The 14842-nt window shown below is 45.2% G+C and overlaps 1 protein-coding gene across 1 annotated transcript in view; it reads right to left on the bottom strand.

Annotated features, from left to right (window-relative positions):
- The window catches only part of LOC311246902 (liprin-beta-2-like), a gene marked incomplete at both ends in the record, with an annotated part of 195726 nt that overhangs the window by 140124 nt on the left and 40760 nt on the right, over positions 1 to 14842 (bottom strand). Inside the window, 1 exon segment of the mRNA XM_084337143.1 lies at positions 9919 to 10011. Within this exon segment, the coding sequence (XP_084193269.1) occupies positions 9919 to 10011 (93 nt within the window).

Below are 14842 nucleotides of genomic sequence, written 5' to 3'. Positions count from 1 at the left end.
TGTTGACAACACGCTCTGAGAGGGATGCCCATAGCCCTCCAACCGTTGACTGGGAAGAGAGTACTCTACTTCCAGTCTACAGCAACCCCAGGCTGGTAGAGACCTGCCTGGTACGAGACCTGACGATCCACCTTGACCGCGAAGGACCAGAACGTCGTCAGGGCAGAACACTCCGTAACCCCTGACGACGCAGAGGCCCCAGTGCGGCCTCCACGCACTTGGTGAAGATGCAGGGAGCCAGAGAAAACCGAACGGCAGCCTCTGGTACTCATACGCTAACCCTGCAAAGGAAGCGTAGGTATGCCCTAGGATGGAAGATCGGAGATGCGCATACGCATCCTACAGGTCTATGGAGGAGAACCAGACCCCCACCTGACAGTGTTCAACAGGTAGGAGACGATCCAAAAAATGCTGAACCTTCCCATGGGACAGGTCCAGCCTGGGTCTGACACCCCCCCCCCCCTCCTGATTTCTCAGGCAGAGTACACCGGGAGGAGAACGCCACGACGATGACTTGCTTCGTCCACATAGATTGGATCTCGTTGACCAGAGCTGTCACTGCTGGAGACCCTGACAATAGGGTCTGTACCAAACCTGAAAACGGGTGGGGTTGTGTAAACACAAGTCCCCGCCTCAGCGTTCTCTCCATCCACCTCGACATATGGTACTGCCGTAGTCATATGTGATGACACTCCCAACGCACCCGCCGCCATGTGGCGCAGGTCCGCCAGGAACTGTAGATAGTTGGCCCGGTCCCCCCGCTGTGCGTAGCCAACCCTGGAACCGTGCGAGCAGAGCGTTCCGTGTCGGGACATCTGACCCTGACACCACCCACGAGGCAATCGCACCCAAGGGGGGACCCCGACAGAAAGGGCCGGTTTGATACGGGGGGCTTCCTAGGTGAAAAAAGCCCCCCCACTGAACACCCCTCCAGAACATGCTGAGGAGTTGTTCTGCAGCCGGACATGCAAGGTGTAAGGACCCCATGGGTTCCTACACACCGTAGCCCTGCAGTGATATTACTACCACCCCAAATCACGCATGCCTGCGAGACCACTGCCAATGTTTCAGGAGTGGGAGGCACCAACATGATACCCGGCCTGGCGAAGGCGAGGCCGGGGAAGCCTGCACTGTGTGCCTCAAAAGGTTTTGAGCCCCCCTGCTGACAACACTTAAGTTGACAGACGTAACACCAGGCTCAACCAACACAGCTTATGGTGTGGGAGCCGCTTGACAGCACAACATTCTCACGGACAGACCCAGGCTCAGCCATCAACTGGGTGTTGAGAAGCGAAAAGTGGGGCCGCCCGCGCTTCAACGAAGGCACGCGGCCCGCAGCCAAAGGAAACAATCAGAGCCCACTTTTTCCGCTGGTGTTGGTGGAGGGAGTGATCGGAGAGCGGGCTGCTCGCGGCAGGACGGTGACGGCTTGTTTGTTCAAGCCGAACCCATCCAACATGGCCGATCCCTCGGCCGCAAAGGCTGTCGGCCTTGTGGACACCTGTCGAATCAACGCCCAGGATACCTCCGGCGGGGGAAAACATGGCCGCCTGTGGAGGGCCTCGTCATCGCCGCTGACGAGGCCGTGTTCTCTCTTCTTCTGGCTGCGCAGTGTGAGGCGGTGTGGGGCCTAGGACAATACGGCCCGCGCTCCAGCAGAAGACCAAAATCCCCTGCGGAGAGGGGAACCCTGAGCGGTTATAGCTTGCGGCTGGGTCAAAGCTAATAACGTCAACAACCTCGCGCGATGTGTCGACGTCGGCTGGCCCTCAAGGCCCCGCCACCAGACACAATTTTTTTAATAGAAAAGAAAAACAGCAATTCGAACACAGTTCTAATCACTGCCAATTCCATACCGTGGCGGTACAGGCTTTAGCAGCCCACCAGCCACTCGCCAGGCCGACCCACCCATGGCATCTGCCGGGCGGGGCACTGTTTCAATATGTCAAAAACAAAGTCCTGATGTTAACACGGAGCACCAGTGGTGGTTGCAAACAGCAACCTCCACTGTGGTGTGCACCATGAAAGGGTTAATGAATAAAAGAACTAAACCACAAAATACTGTAGAATGAGCAAACCCATATACACAACGTTAAGGGGAGGCGTACCAGCGCGAACTAGTCCCGCCTTCATTCAAAATATTCACAACAGCACACCAGCCCTAGCTTAGCCCATTTACCAAAAAAGGTAAACAAAGCCCCCCTCCCCGCACTACTCCCCCAGTATACACCGATTGACCGTCAGTATGAAATGGTTGAGAGGAGAGAAAGCTCTAGCAAGACAGACCTTCTCATAGCAGAGTGAACGAACGAAACAGTAGCTCCCTACACTACTACAGCCTAGCGTGAGGCGATGTGGGACCCAGATCAACAACCGCCTGCGCACAGACACGCAACATGTTTACCATGTCGGCTGGACCCATAGCCCCACTACCCGACGCCAATGTGGATAGGAACTAGCCAGCTGAGCCATTACCCGCCGTTAAGTCCCATCCTGCAGTAGTATAGCTCTACTGCTACACCGCCGAGCTCACGCATCGGCCCCAGATGGGGACACCGTTCCACAGACCCCGCCGGAACACAAAGGTAACGTACCTGGCTAGGCTACCTAGCCACGGCCTACCCTGTTGTCAACCCATTTACCCGTAAAAAAGGTAAATTGGACTCAGCAAAACCCCCACAACAGCTACCGACTGACCTTCATTGATGAACCGGGCAAGAGGAGGGAGAAGTGACAACATCTCACGGCGGAGACATTAGAACAGCGTAGCAGTTAGCATGTAGCAGTAGTGTTAGCATGTAGCATTAGCGTTAGCATGTAGCATAGCATTAGATGTTTAACAGCACGCCCAAGACCGTTTGGAAACCGTTCACTGCAGTGAAACGTTCACCAAACCATCCTGCCCTCGGCGCCAACACGCAACATGGTTGTGTAACAAAACAAACCAGCATTACTAACACTAATACCCATGCCTGAAGACACAGGGCCTACCTGGGTACAAGCTGGCCCGACAGCCAATATTGCACAGCTGAACCTTGGTCTGCTGCCATCAGACGAGGAAACATCAACATAGGCCCGTTGTGTCGCTGAAACATGCTTCGAAGATGCCAGGGGCCAGCAACCTCCGGTAAGCTTTCAACATTACACAATTCCTCCAATCTTTTTCATACTACTAGTTACATACGGTGCACGCAGCCGATACGATGGAACGAAAATAGAGGAAGAGTGTTTGGTGACCATAACCATGGTCTTATAGGCTACGCCTCCATAGGGACGGGGCCCGGTCAGGTATGGGTGAATTAAGTTGTTCGTGGTGGTGTACAGTAGGTACTAGGAGATAAGGGGTATCTCATTAGGCTAGAGCGGGACGCGATAGCCATATACAATATATAACTGTGTACTTCTTCCACCACTGCACACACGCGCACACACGCACACACACACACACACACACACACACACACACACACACACACACACACACACACACACACACACAGTATACTGTAGGCCTGCATGCATATTAATAAAGTAGGGAGTTTAACAGCAGGTTCTAACTTGAAAGCAGTTGCTCACATAATGTCTTCTCTTTTTCCATTAGCTGTGTGTTTTATATAAAGCGTATACATAAAGGAACAACACAGCATAGCCGTAGGACATCAGAGGCCCATTTATTAGACCAACAGAGTCTAGAGCTCACAGACATTGCAAACAAAAAACAGATGGCAATAAAAGAAAAGTTACATTGAAGTTGATCTATCCGACAAGTGTTTTCCAGAAGTCTCTCCTTTTGAAAATAAAAACGTCTCGAGATACAAGACCCTTGGTATATTACCCTATATTACAACAACAAGGTGGTCCGATGAGAAATGGCCCATTGATGTAAAATAGCCACTTAATACCAATCAAGAAAGTCTACAGCTAACAGTTGTATGGCAAACTACGGAAGCGTATTGCTGCCACACCAGAAACAGAAAGAAAATATCAGTATCACGTTATAACGTGATAACTTATTGTTTTAACATAAAACGTTTAACGTTATAACTAGGGCTGTCAGTTTATCGCGTTAATTAGATTAATTAATTACACAGCAAATTATCGCGTTATGAAAATTAACTCAAAATTAATTACAAAAAAAAATGTTTTTTTTTTTTTTTTTTTTTTTTTATAATATTTTTTTTGTATCTCATTCATTCCATAATAATGTAGAATACACATTTACAGATTTTTTTTTTTAATATGTCCCATTTGCATGTTATTGGTATCTGATTCTAGGGACATCTATGAATCTCAGGGAATGTATTCCCAGTGTCAGAAATACACAGCTAGATCCACAAAGAATGGATTGCACGGTGCAAGTTGCACCCTTACTTACAATTCATTATGAATTAAAAATGGGGGACCCTGATGTAAACAAGACGAAAGTCTTTCTCTGGTTTGCATCCCCTTAACAATTGTGTGCCGTACTGTATTGTACCCATTCTGCAATCTGTTAATAACATTTTCATTCAATCAATCAATCTGCGCGGTGATTGATTGAATGAACATTTTATTTTGAGTAAATTGTAATGAACCAAATGAGAATATCAATAATTTTTTTTTATCTTTGACTGTGAATAACACCATGCTCAAATTGACCAGACCTGAAAAATCTAAGCAAATTAATAGATGGAAGATGATTAAACAGAAGGTTTTGTAGATACAGTACTGAATTCTGCCATCCGGACACATGCAATTTGAAATATGATTATAGAATATAGAATATCAGGCATAAAATGGTTATGCGATTAAAATGCGATTAATTAGATTAATTAATTACAAATCCTGTAATTAATTAGATTAATTTGTTTAATCGCCTGACAGCACTAGTTATAACGTGATAACTTATTGTTTGAACATAAAGCGCTTCACGTTATGTAAGGGATAATGTATAGCTAGCTACGAGGTCATTGTCGCAAAATAATTGACCGACACAGAGTTTAGAACACAGGGGCGCAGCCGAGGTGTTTTAAACGTCAGTGAAGGTCAATTATTTTGCGACAATGACCGAGTATAGGCTATACATTATCCCGCTTATTACATGGCTAACTTACTAACAATATACCTAATTCATTGACAAGACTAGATCAAATGCAGACGCAGTTGTTCTGTGGCTCTGTCAGCCCAAATAAAGTGATTATTATTATCGGCAGCCGGCAGGTCTGTGGTCTGATTGCATGACTGAGTGCAGCTGTGCATATGCGGAGCAGCACTGATACAGTGTGTGTAGTGGGCTTGATTGGTCCAGCTGCGCACAGCGGCCATTATTGTTCGTCAGAGGTCCGTTATCGAGTAATATCGGACCTCTGACGAGCGCTATTGACCAATCACAAGCAAGCATTTCGGCGAATGTGAAAACGCCATGTAATAAAACGTGATAACTTATTGTTTTAACATAAAACGTTTCACGTTATAACGTGATAACTTATTGTTTTAACATAAAACGCTTCACGTTATAACGTGATAACTTATTGTTTTTACATAAAACGTTTCACATTATAACGTGATAACTTATTGTTTTAACATAAAGTGTTTCACGTGAAACATTTTATGTTAAAACAATAAGTTATCAAGTTACCGTAAATAGAATAGAATAGAATAGAAGTACTTTATTAATCCTGAGGGAAATTCAACACCACATATCGCTCACAATGAACATTTAGGTATTCAAAAATCACAAATAAGAATAAGAATACAGTCAAAGATATATATTCTAAAATATGTATACACATTCTAAAATATACAGAAATTAGGACACAAGGACATTAATTTGGACCCCATTCTGTTTAAAACTATGGATTATTGTTTTGGATTGACAAAGTTTCGTTTAGTTTTTTGTCAGTGGGAGTATTGACAGAGTTTCAAAATGAATGAGATCCTATGAGCAGAGGAGGTTAACCCTTTCACTGCCACACAACAAAGGGTGAACCATTTCACTACCACACTACAAAAGGTTAACCTTTCACTACCAAACTACAGAAGGTTAACCCTTTCACTACCAATACATAAGGTTAACCTTTCACTACCACACTACAGATGGTTAACCTTTCACTACCACACTACAGAAGGTTAACCTTTCACTACCACACTACATAAGGTTAACCCTTTCACTACCACACGACATAAGGGTAACCCTTTCACTACCACACTAAAGCAGGTTAACTTTCACTACCACATACAAAAGGTTAACCCTTTCACTACCACACTACAGAAGGTTAACCCTTTCACTACCACACTACAGAAGGTTAATCTTTCACTACCACACTACAGAAGGTTAACCTTTCACTACCATACTACAGAAGGTTAACATTTCACTACCACACTACAGAAGCTTAACCTTTCACTACCACACTACAGAAGGTTAACCTTTCACTCCCACACTACAGAAGGTTAACCTTTCACTCCCACACTACAGAAGGTTAACCCTTTCACTACCACACTACAGACGGTTAACCTTTCACTACCACACTACAAAAGGTTAACCTTTCACTACCACACTACATAAGGTTAACCCTTTCACTACCACACTACATAAGGTTAACATTTCACTACCACACTACAGATGGTTAACCGTTCACTGCCACACTACAGAAGGTTAACCTTTCACTACCACACTACAGAAGGTTAACCTTTCACTACCACACTACAGAAGGTTTACCTTTCACTACCACACTACAGAAGGTTAACCATTTCACTACCACAGTACAGACGGTTAACCTTTCACTACCACACTACAGAAGGTTAACCTTTCACTACCACACTACAGAAGTTTAACCCTTTCACTACCACACTACAGAAGGTTAACCTTTCACTACCACACTACAGAAGGTTAACCTTTCACTACCACACTACAGAAGTTTAACCCTTTCACTACCACACTACAGAAGGTTAACCATTTCACTACCACGCTACAGAAGGTTAACCTTTCACTACCACACTACAGAAGTTTAACCCTTTCACTACCACACTACAGAAGGTTAACCATTTCACTACCACACTACAGCAGGTTAACCTTTCACTACCACACAACAGAAGGTTAACCATTTCAATACCACACTACAGAAGGTTAACCCTTTCACTACCACACTACAGAAGGTTAATTGTTAACTACCACACTACAGAATGTTAACCCGTTCACTACCACACTACAGAAGGTTAACCTTTCACTACCACACTACAGAAGGTTAACCCTTTCACTACCACACTACAGACAGTTAACCATTTCACTACCACACTACAGAAGGTTAATCTTTCACTGCCACACAACAAAGGGTTAACCCTTTCACTACCACACTACAGAAGGTTAAACTTTCACTACCACACTACAGAAGGTTAACCCTTTCACTACCACACTACATATGGTTAACCTTTCACTACCACACTACATAAGGTTAACCCTTTCACTACCACACTACAGAATGTTAACCTTTCACTACCACACTACAGAATGTTAACCCTTTCACTACCACATTACAGAAAGTTAACCATTTCACTACCACACTACATACGGTTAACCTTTCACTACCACACTACATAAGGTTAACCCTTTCACTACCACACTACAGCAAGTTAACCATTTCACTACCACACTACAGAAGGTTAATCTTTCACTGCCACACAACAAAGGGTTAACCCTTTCACTACCACACTACAGAAGGTTAACCTTTCACTAAAACACTACAGAAGGTTAACCCTTTCACTACCACACTAAATAAGGTTAACATTTCACTACCACACTACAGAAGGTTAACCCTTTCACTACCACACTACAGAAGGTTAACATTTCACTACCACACTACAGAAGGTTAACCCTTTCACTACCACACTACAGAAGGTTAACATTTCACTACCACACTACAGAAGGTTAACCCTTTCACTACCACACTACAGACGGTTAATCGTTCACTACCACACTACAGAAGGTTAACCTTTCACTACCACACTACAGAAGGTTAACCATTTCACTACCACACTACAGTAGGTTAACCTTTCACTACCACACTACAGAAGGTTAACCTTTCACTACCACACTACAGAAGGTTAACCCTTTCACTACCACACTACAGACGGTTAACCTTTCACTACCACACTACAGAAGGTTAACTTTTCACAACCACACTACAGAAGGTTAACCTTTCACTACCACACTACAGAAGGTTAACCTTTTCACTACCACACTACAGAAGGTTAACTTTTCACTACCACACTACAGATGGTTAACCCTTTCACTACCACACTACAGAAGGTTAATCGTTCACTACCACACTACAGAAGGTTAACCTTTCACTACCACACTACAGAAGGTTAACCCTTTCACTACTACACTACAAAAGGTTAACCCTTTCACTACCACACTACATCAGGTTAACCTTTCACTACCACACTAAAAAAGGTTAACCATTTCACTATCACACTACAGAAGGTTAACCCTTTCACTACCACACTGCAGAAGGTTAATCTTTCACTACCACACTACAGAAGGTTAATATTTTACTACCACACTACAGAAGGTTAACTTTTCACTACCACACTACAGAAGGTTAACCCTTTCACTACCACACTAAAGAAGGTTAACCCTCTCACTACCACACTACAGAAGGTTAACCATTTCACTACCACACTACAGAAGGTTAACCTTTCACTACCACACTACAGAAGGTTAACCTTTAACTACCACACTACAGAAGGTTAACCTTTCACTACGACACTACATAAGGTTAACCCTTTCACTACCACACTACAGAAGGTTAACCTTTCACTACCACACTACAGAAGGTTAACCTTTCACTACCACACTACAGAAGGTTAACATTTCACTACCACACTACAGAAGGTTAACCTTTCACTACCACACTACAGAAGGTTAACCTTTCACTACCACACTACAGAAGGTTAACCGACCTATGGTGACGGGGGGGGGGGGGTAGTTACCATGTGGCATTGCTATTATCTACAGTCACTACAACGATTGTATTGTTATTGTATATCAATACCTGCTTTTTTATTCTGTTAATTGTTGCTTTTTATTCCTTTATGCTGTGGAGCAAATGGAGAGTAAGAATCCCATTGTACTTGTTGCATTATGGCAAATAAAATCTGAATCTGACCAGCAGAGGTGTGGACATGAATCCCTATGACCCGGGTTTGAGTCAGACTCGACAACTCAAATAAATGCCTCGTGGCTTATGCGACTTATGAATTTGAAATGATATATGCATTTCAATACCAAACTGCCAGTTAAATGTAAAAAGAAAAACTGAAAAGGTGAAAGGTGGTGAACTGAAAAGTCCCTTCTTGTCCCTTTTTTGTGATTTTGGTAAAATGTGCCCAATGCCTAATAATAGCAAATGCAATTGTGGTAATTGTACGCATTTTATGTCTGCTTTGATGTGGTAATAATTATGTAAATGTTATAGTTAATATGCACTCATCATGTACATGCACCAGTGGAGGGAGGGAGGGAGAGAGAGAGAGAGAGAGAGAGAGAGAGAGAGAGAGAGAGAGAGAGAGAGAGAGAGAGAGAGAGAGAGAGAGAGAGAGAGAGAGAGAGAGAGATACCTACAAGAAAGACCAAACGCTGATGCCATGGATCCAGGTAAAAAAGAAACATTATGCCATTAACTCTAATCCTATCGGGGGAAATTGTCCTCAGATTTATTAGAATAAGCTTTAGACGTTAGAAATGAGTCATCTGAATACGAGTGTGTGCTCATTGTGCCTGGAGGGTGATTGTATTGGACGGTACTTAGGAAAAGCTCTGCATGATTGGAGAGTTCAGCGTGGAATCTGGGCACCGACCCTGTGTCCTCTAATAAAGTCTAGACCGACCCACGTTAGTTTGTTTTGGTTTATTTTAGTTATCTTTTTTATTTGTTTTACCTTAGTTGCTTTGAGTTTCCTCTCGTACTGCAGCTTCTGGTCCTCCAGGTGCTCCACCTTGTCCTTGAGGCTCCTGAGCTGCTGGAGCAGGCCCTGGGGAGCATCACGTGGTGCCACAATCATATTAACCCTTTCACTGTGACAATACAGAAGGTTAGCCCTTTCACTGTGACAATACAGGAGGGTAACCCTTTCACTGTGACAATACAGAAGGTTAGCCCTTTCACTGTGACAATACAGAAGGTTAGCCCTTTCACTGTGACAATACAGGAGGGTAACCCTTTCACTGTGACAATACAGAAGGTTAGCCCTTTCACTGTGACAATACAGGAGGGTAACCCTTTCACTGTGACAATACAGAAGGTTAGCCCTTTCACTGTGACAATACAGAAGGTTAGCCCTTTCACTGTGACAATACAGAAGGTTGGCCCTTTCACTGTGACAATACAGAAGGGTAGCCCTTTCACTGTGACAATACAGAAGGTTAGCCCTTTCACTGTGACAATACAGAAGGCTAGCCCTTTCACTGTGACAATACAGAAGGTTAGCCCTTTCACTGTGACAATACAGAAGGTTAACCCTTTCACTGTGACAATACAGGAGGGTAACCCTTTCACTGTGACAATACAGAAGGTTAGCCCTTTCACTGTGACAATACAGAAGGTTAGCCCTTTCACTGTGACAATACAGAAGGTTAGCCCTTTCACTGTGACAATACAGAAGGTTAGCCCTTTCACTGTGACAATACAGAAGGGCAACCCTTTTACTGTGACAATACAGAAGGTTAGCCCTTTCACTGTGACAATACAGAAGGTTAGCCCTTTCACTGTGACAATACAGAAGGCTAGCCCTTTCACTGTGACAATACAGAAGGTTAGCCCTTTCACTGTGACAATACAGAAGGTTAGCCCTTTCACTGTGACAATACAGAAGGCTAGCCCTTTCACTGTGACAATACAGAAGGTTAGCCCTTTACTATCACACAACCGACGGCGATGCCCCAGCATTAGCATCATTAGCTCTGCGTTGTTGTGTGATAGTAAAGGGCTAACCTTGTGCCGTGTGGCCGTGAAAGGGTTAATACTAGTGCTGTCAATAGATTCAACAAAATTAACTAATTCATCTCACAATTTTCTGTAATTAATCTAGATTAATCTAGATTAAAAATAGCATTTGTTTCTACTTAAAACCGAAGCTTGTTGTCACAGATATTTACTCGAGTAAAATCATGGAATTTATGTAAAATCAACACAAAGAGAGTATATTTAGATTCTTTGAATACAGTCTCTCTCCTGTGAAATAAAATGTTCAACAAAACCATCAACATTGACTCAGCTAGACCGCTTTTTTATATTAATCCAGATTTTTTTTGAACGCTTTAAATAATTTTAATGAATCTCCAGAGTTAAAGCATTCATTTTGACAGCCCTAGTTAATATATAAATATCATCAAATACGGCGATATCACCGTAACAATCAGGTAGGTCTGGATTAGGTCAGTGAAGTGAAGTGACACATAGCTTCATCACATGAACAGACAACCAACAGGTCCAAACCATGCAAGTTAGGGTTAGCAGAGAATACAACAGTTTCAATGCAAGATTATCATATAAGACCCACACACACACACACACACACACACACACACACACACACACACACACACACACACACACACACACACACACACACACACACACACACACACACACACACACACACACACACACACACACACACACACACACACACACACACACACACACACACACACAATCCCAGCACCACCTCTAAACAGTTTCTATTGTCAACCAATACATTGTTGGAAAGTTGAATTTGGTTTCTGTAACGTGTGGCTAGTACAAGTTCGGCATGATTATCCAAAATGGCCGTCCGCTCCCATTCCTTCAGAGGCTCTCGTCAAAACAATGGACTTCTTCTTCTTCTTGTGTCACCTTCCCCCGCTCTCAGCGCCTGTCTGGGATCACTTTGGGAGCAGACGCTCCTTGGCTACAACGGTGGTCAATAGTTTTCACCGTCAGCGGTGACTGGTCAGTTCAGGACCGTTTACAACCGGACGTGGTCACTCGTCCGAGCGGCTGGTCAAATGACGTTTGCGGATGTTTCGTCTTGTAACTCGAGACCCGAAGCACGCAATAGGTTGAGTGGGGTGACGATCGAAAGGCGGCAAATTCAACTTTCCAGGAATGTATTGGTTGATCGGCGAAAAAACGCAGCCCGGAGCCGACAGTCGAGAGCAATGTGCCGCGACGTGCGATAAAATGCGTAATTTCTTTTTTCCTTAACGTTTCTTTTCCCTGTAGTTAATTAATTTCAATTAACGCAATAAAGTCCCAGCCCTAATTGCAACATGTACTTCAAACGGCAACAAGCGCTATTAGCGCTATATATAAATAAATATATATATCAGTGTACAGTAGTTAACAGAACAACGTAGTCCCCGAGCATACTGTACGCACTGCGCATTATATTAGATTAGTTTAACATGTATTGTCATCATACAGCACAAGTACAGTACGACGAAAAGAAGTTTGGCATCCAACCAGAGTGCAAATGTAGCAGTAAAGTGCAACAGCAATAATATACAATGTACAAGTGATTAAACTGGGTATAAAATATACAAATTAGTACTACTGCACACTACTACCGTATTAGGGCATTGTTAATCAGATGTATATATGTAATCAGTTGTAGTATTAATATGTACAGTGATACAGGTGTAAAGACAGAAACCGTGCCCTAGACCCAGGAACCATTATCTAGACCCATGAACCATTATCTAGACCCAGGAACCATGCTCTAGACCCAGGAACCATGCTCTAGACCCAGGAACCATGATCTAGACCCAGGAACCATGCTCTAGACCCAGGAACCGTGCTCTAGACACAGGAACCATGATCTAGACCCAGGAACCGTGCCCTAGACCCAGGAACCATGCCCTAGACCCAGGAACCATGCTCTAGACCCAGGAACCATGATCTAGACACAGGAACCATTATCTAGACCCAGGAACCATGCTCTAGACCCAGGAACCGTGATCTAGACCCAGGAACCATGATCTAGACCCAGTAACCATGATCTAGACCCAGGAACCGTGCTCTAGACCCAGGAGCCGTGCGCTAGACCCAGGAACCATGCTCTAGAACCAGGAACCGTGCCCTAGACCCAGGAACCATGCTCTAGACCCAGGAACCATGCTCTAGACCCAGGAACTGTGCTCTAGACCCAGGAACCGTGCTCTAGACCCAGGAACCATGATCTAGACCCAGGAACCATGATCTAGACCCAGGAACCGTGCTCTAGACCCAGGAACCATTATCTAGACCCAGGAACCATGATCTAGACCCAGGAACCATGCTCTAGACCCAGGCACCATGATCTAGACCCAGGAACCGTGCTCTAGACCCAGGAACCATTATCTAGACCCAGGAACCGTGCCCTAGACCCAGGAACCATGCTCTAGACCCAGAAACCATTAGCTAGACCCAGGAACCATGATCTAGACCCAGGAACCGTGCTCTAGACCCAGGAACCATGCTCTAGACCCAGGTACCATGTTCTAGACCCAGGAACTGTGATCTAGACCCAGGAACCATGATCTAGACCCAGGAACCGTGCTCTAGACCCAGGAACCGTGCTCTAGACCCAGGAACCGTGATCTAGACCCAGGAACCGTGCTCTAGACCCAGGAACCATGCTCTAGACCCAGGAACCATGATCTAGACCCAGGAACCATGATCTAGACCCAGGAACCATGCTCTAGACCCATGAACCATGATCTAGACCCAGGAACCATGATCTAGACCCAGGAACCATTATCTAGACCCAGGAACCATGATCTAGACCCAGGAACCATGCTCCAGAACCAGGAACCATGCCCTAGACCCAGGAACCATTATCTAGACCCATGAACCATGCTCTAGAACCAGGAACCATGTCCTAGACCCAGGCACCATGATCTAGACCCAGGAACCATGATCTAGACCCAGGAACCATGATCTAGACCCAGGAACCATGCTCTAGACCCAGGAACTGTGCTCTAGACCCAGGAACCATGATCTAGACCCAGGAACCATGCTCCAGACCCAGGAACCGTGCTCTAGACCCAGGAACCGTGCTCTAGACCCAGGAACCGTGCTCTAGACCCAGGAACCATGATCTAGACCCATGAACCATGATCTAGACCCAGGAACCATGATCTAGACCCAGGAACCATTATCTAGACCCAGTAACCATGCTCTAGACCCAGGAACCATGATCTAGACCCAGGAACCGTGCTCTAGACCCAGGAACCGTGCTCTAGACCCAGGAATCGTGCTCTAGACCCAGGAACCATTATCTAGACCCAGGAACCATGCTCTAGACCCAGGAACCATGCTCTAGACCCAGGAACCATGCTCCAGAACCAGGAACCATGATCTAGAGGCTCTGCCTACACTTTCTCCTCTACAGTGGCGCTCCTCCTCCTCCTCCTCTGAGCTACTCTGGCTCAGGCTGGGGGTCCCGTCGGGCCTGCCCGGCGCCTCCTCCAGCCCGCTGCAGTGCGTCTCCCCCGGGGTGCCGTCGCAGGAAAGCCCCAGGTCTGAGCCGTGGGCCTCGGAGGGGCGGGTGTCCGCCTGGGTCTCCAGAGCCCTTTTCTCCTGGATCTTACTATTGATCTCCTGCTGGAACCTGCACATCTGGTCCTGAAGCTCACTGATGAGGTTCACTAGGCTCTGACAGACAGAGAGGGGTTAATGAGGTTCACTAGGCTCTGACAGACAGAGGGGTTAATGAGGTTCACTAGGCTCTGACAGACAGAGGGGTTAATGAGGTTCACTAGGCTCTGACAGACAGACGCAGGCAGGAGAGGGGAACAGGAGAGAGGGGTTAATGAGGTTCACTAGGCTCTGACGGACAGACG

The sequence above is a fragment of the Notolepis coatsorum genome (genome assembly GCF_963971535.1).
Source record: "Notolepis coatsorum genome assembly, chromosome: 20".
Classification (NCBI taxonomy): domain Eukaryota; kingdom Metazoa; phylum Chordata; class Actinopteri; order Aulopiformes; family Paralepididae; genus Notolepis; species Notolepis coatsorum.
This window is presented reverse-complemented; position numbering and strand designations above follow the sequence as displayed.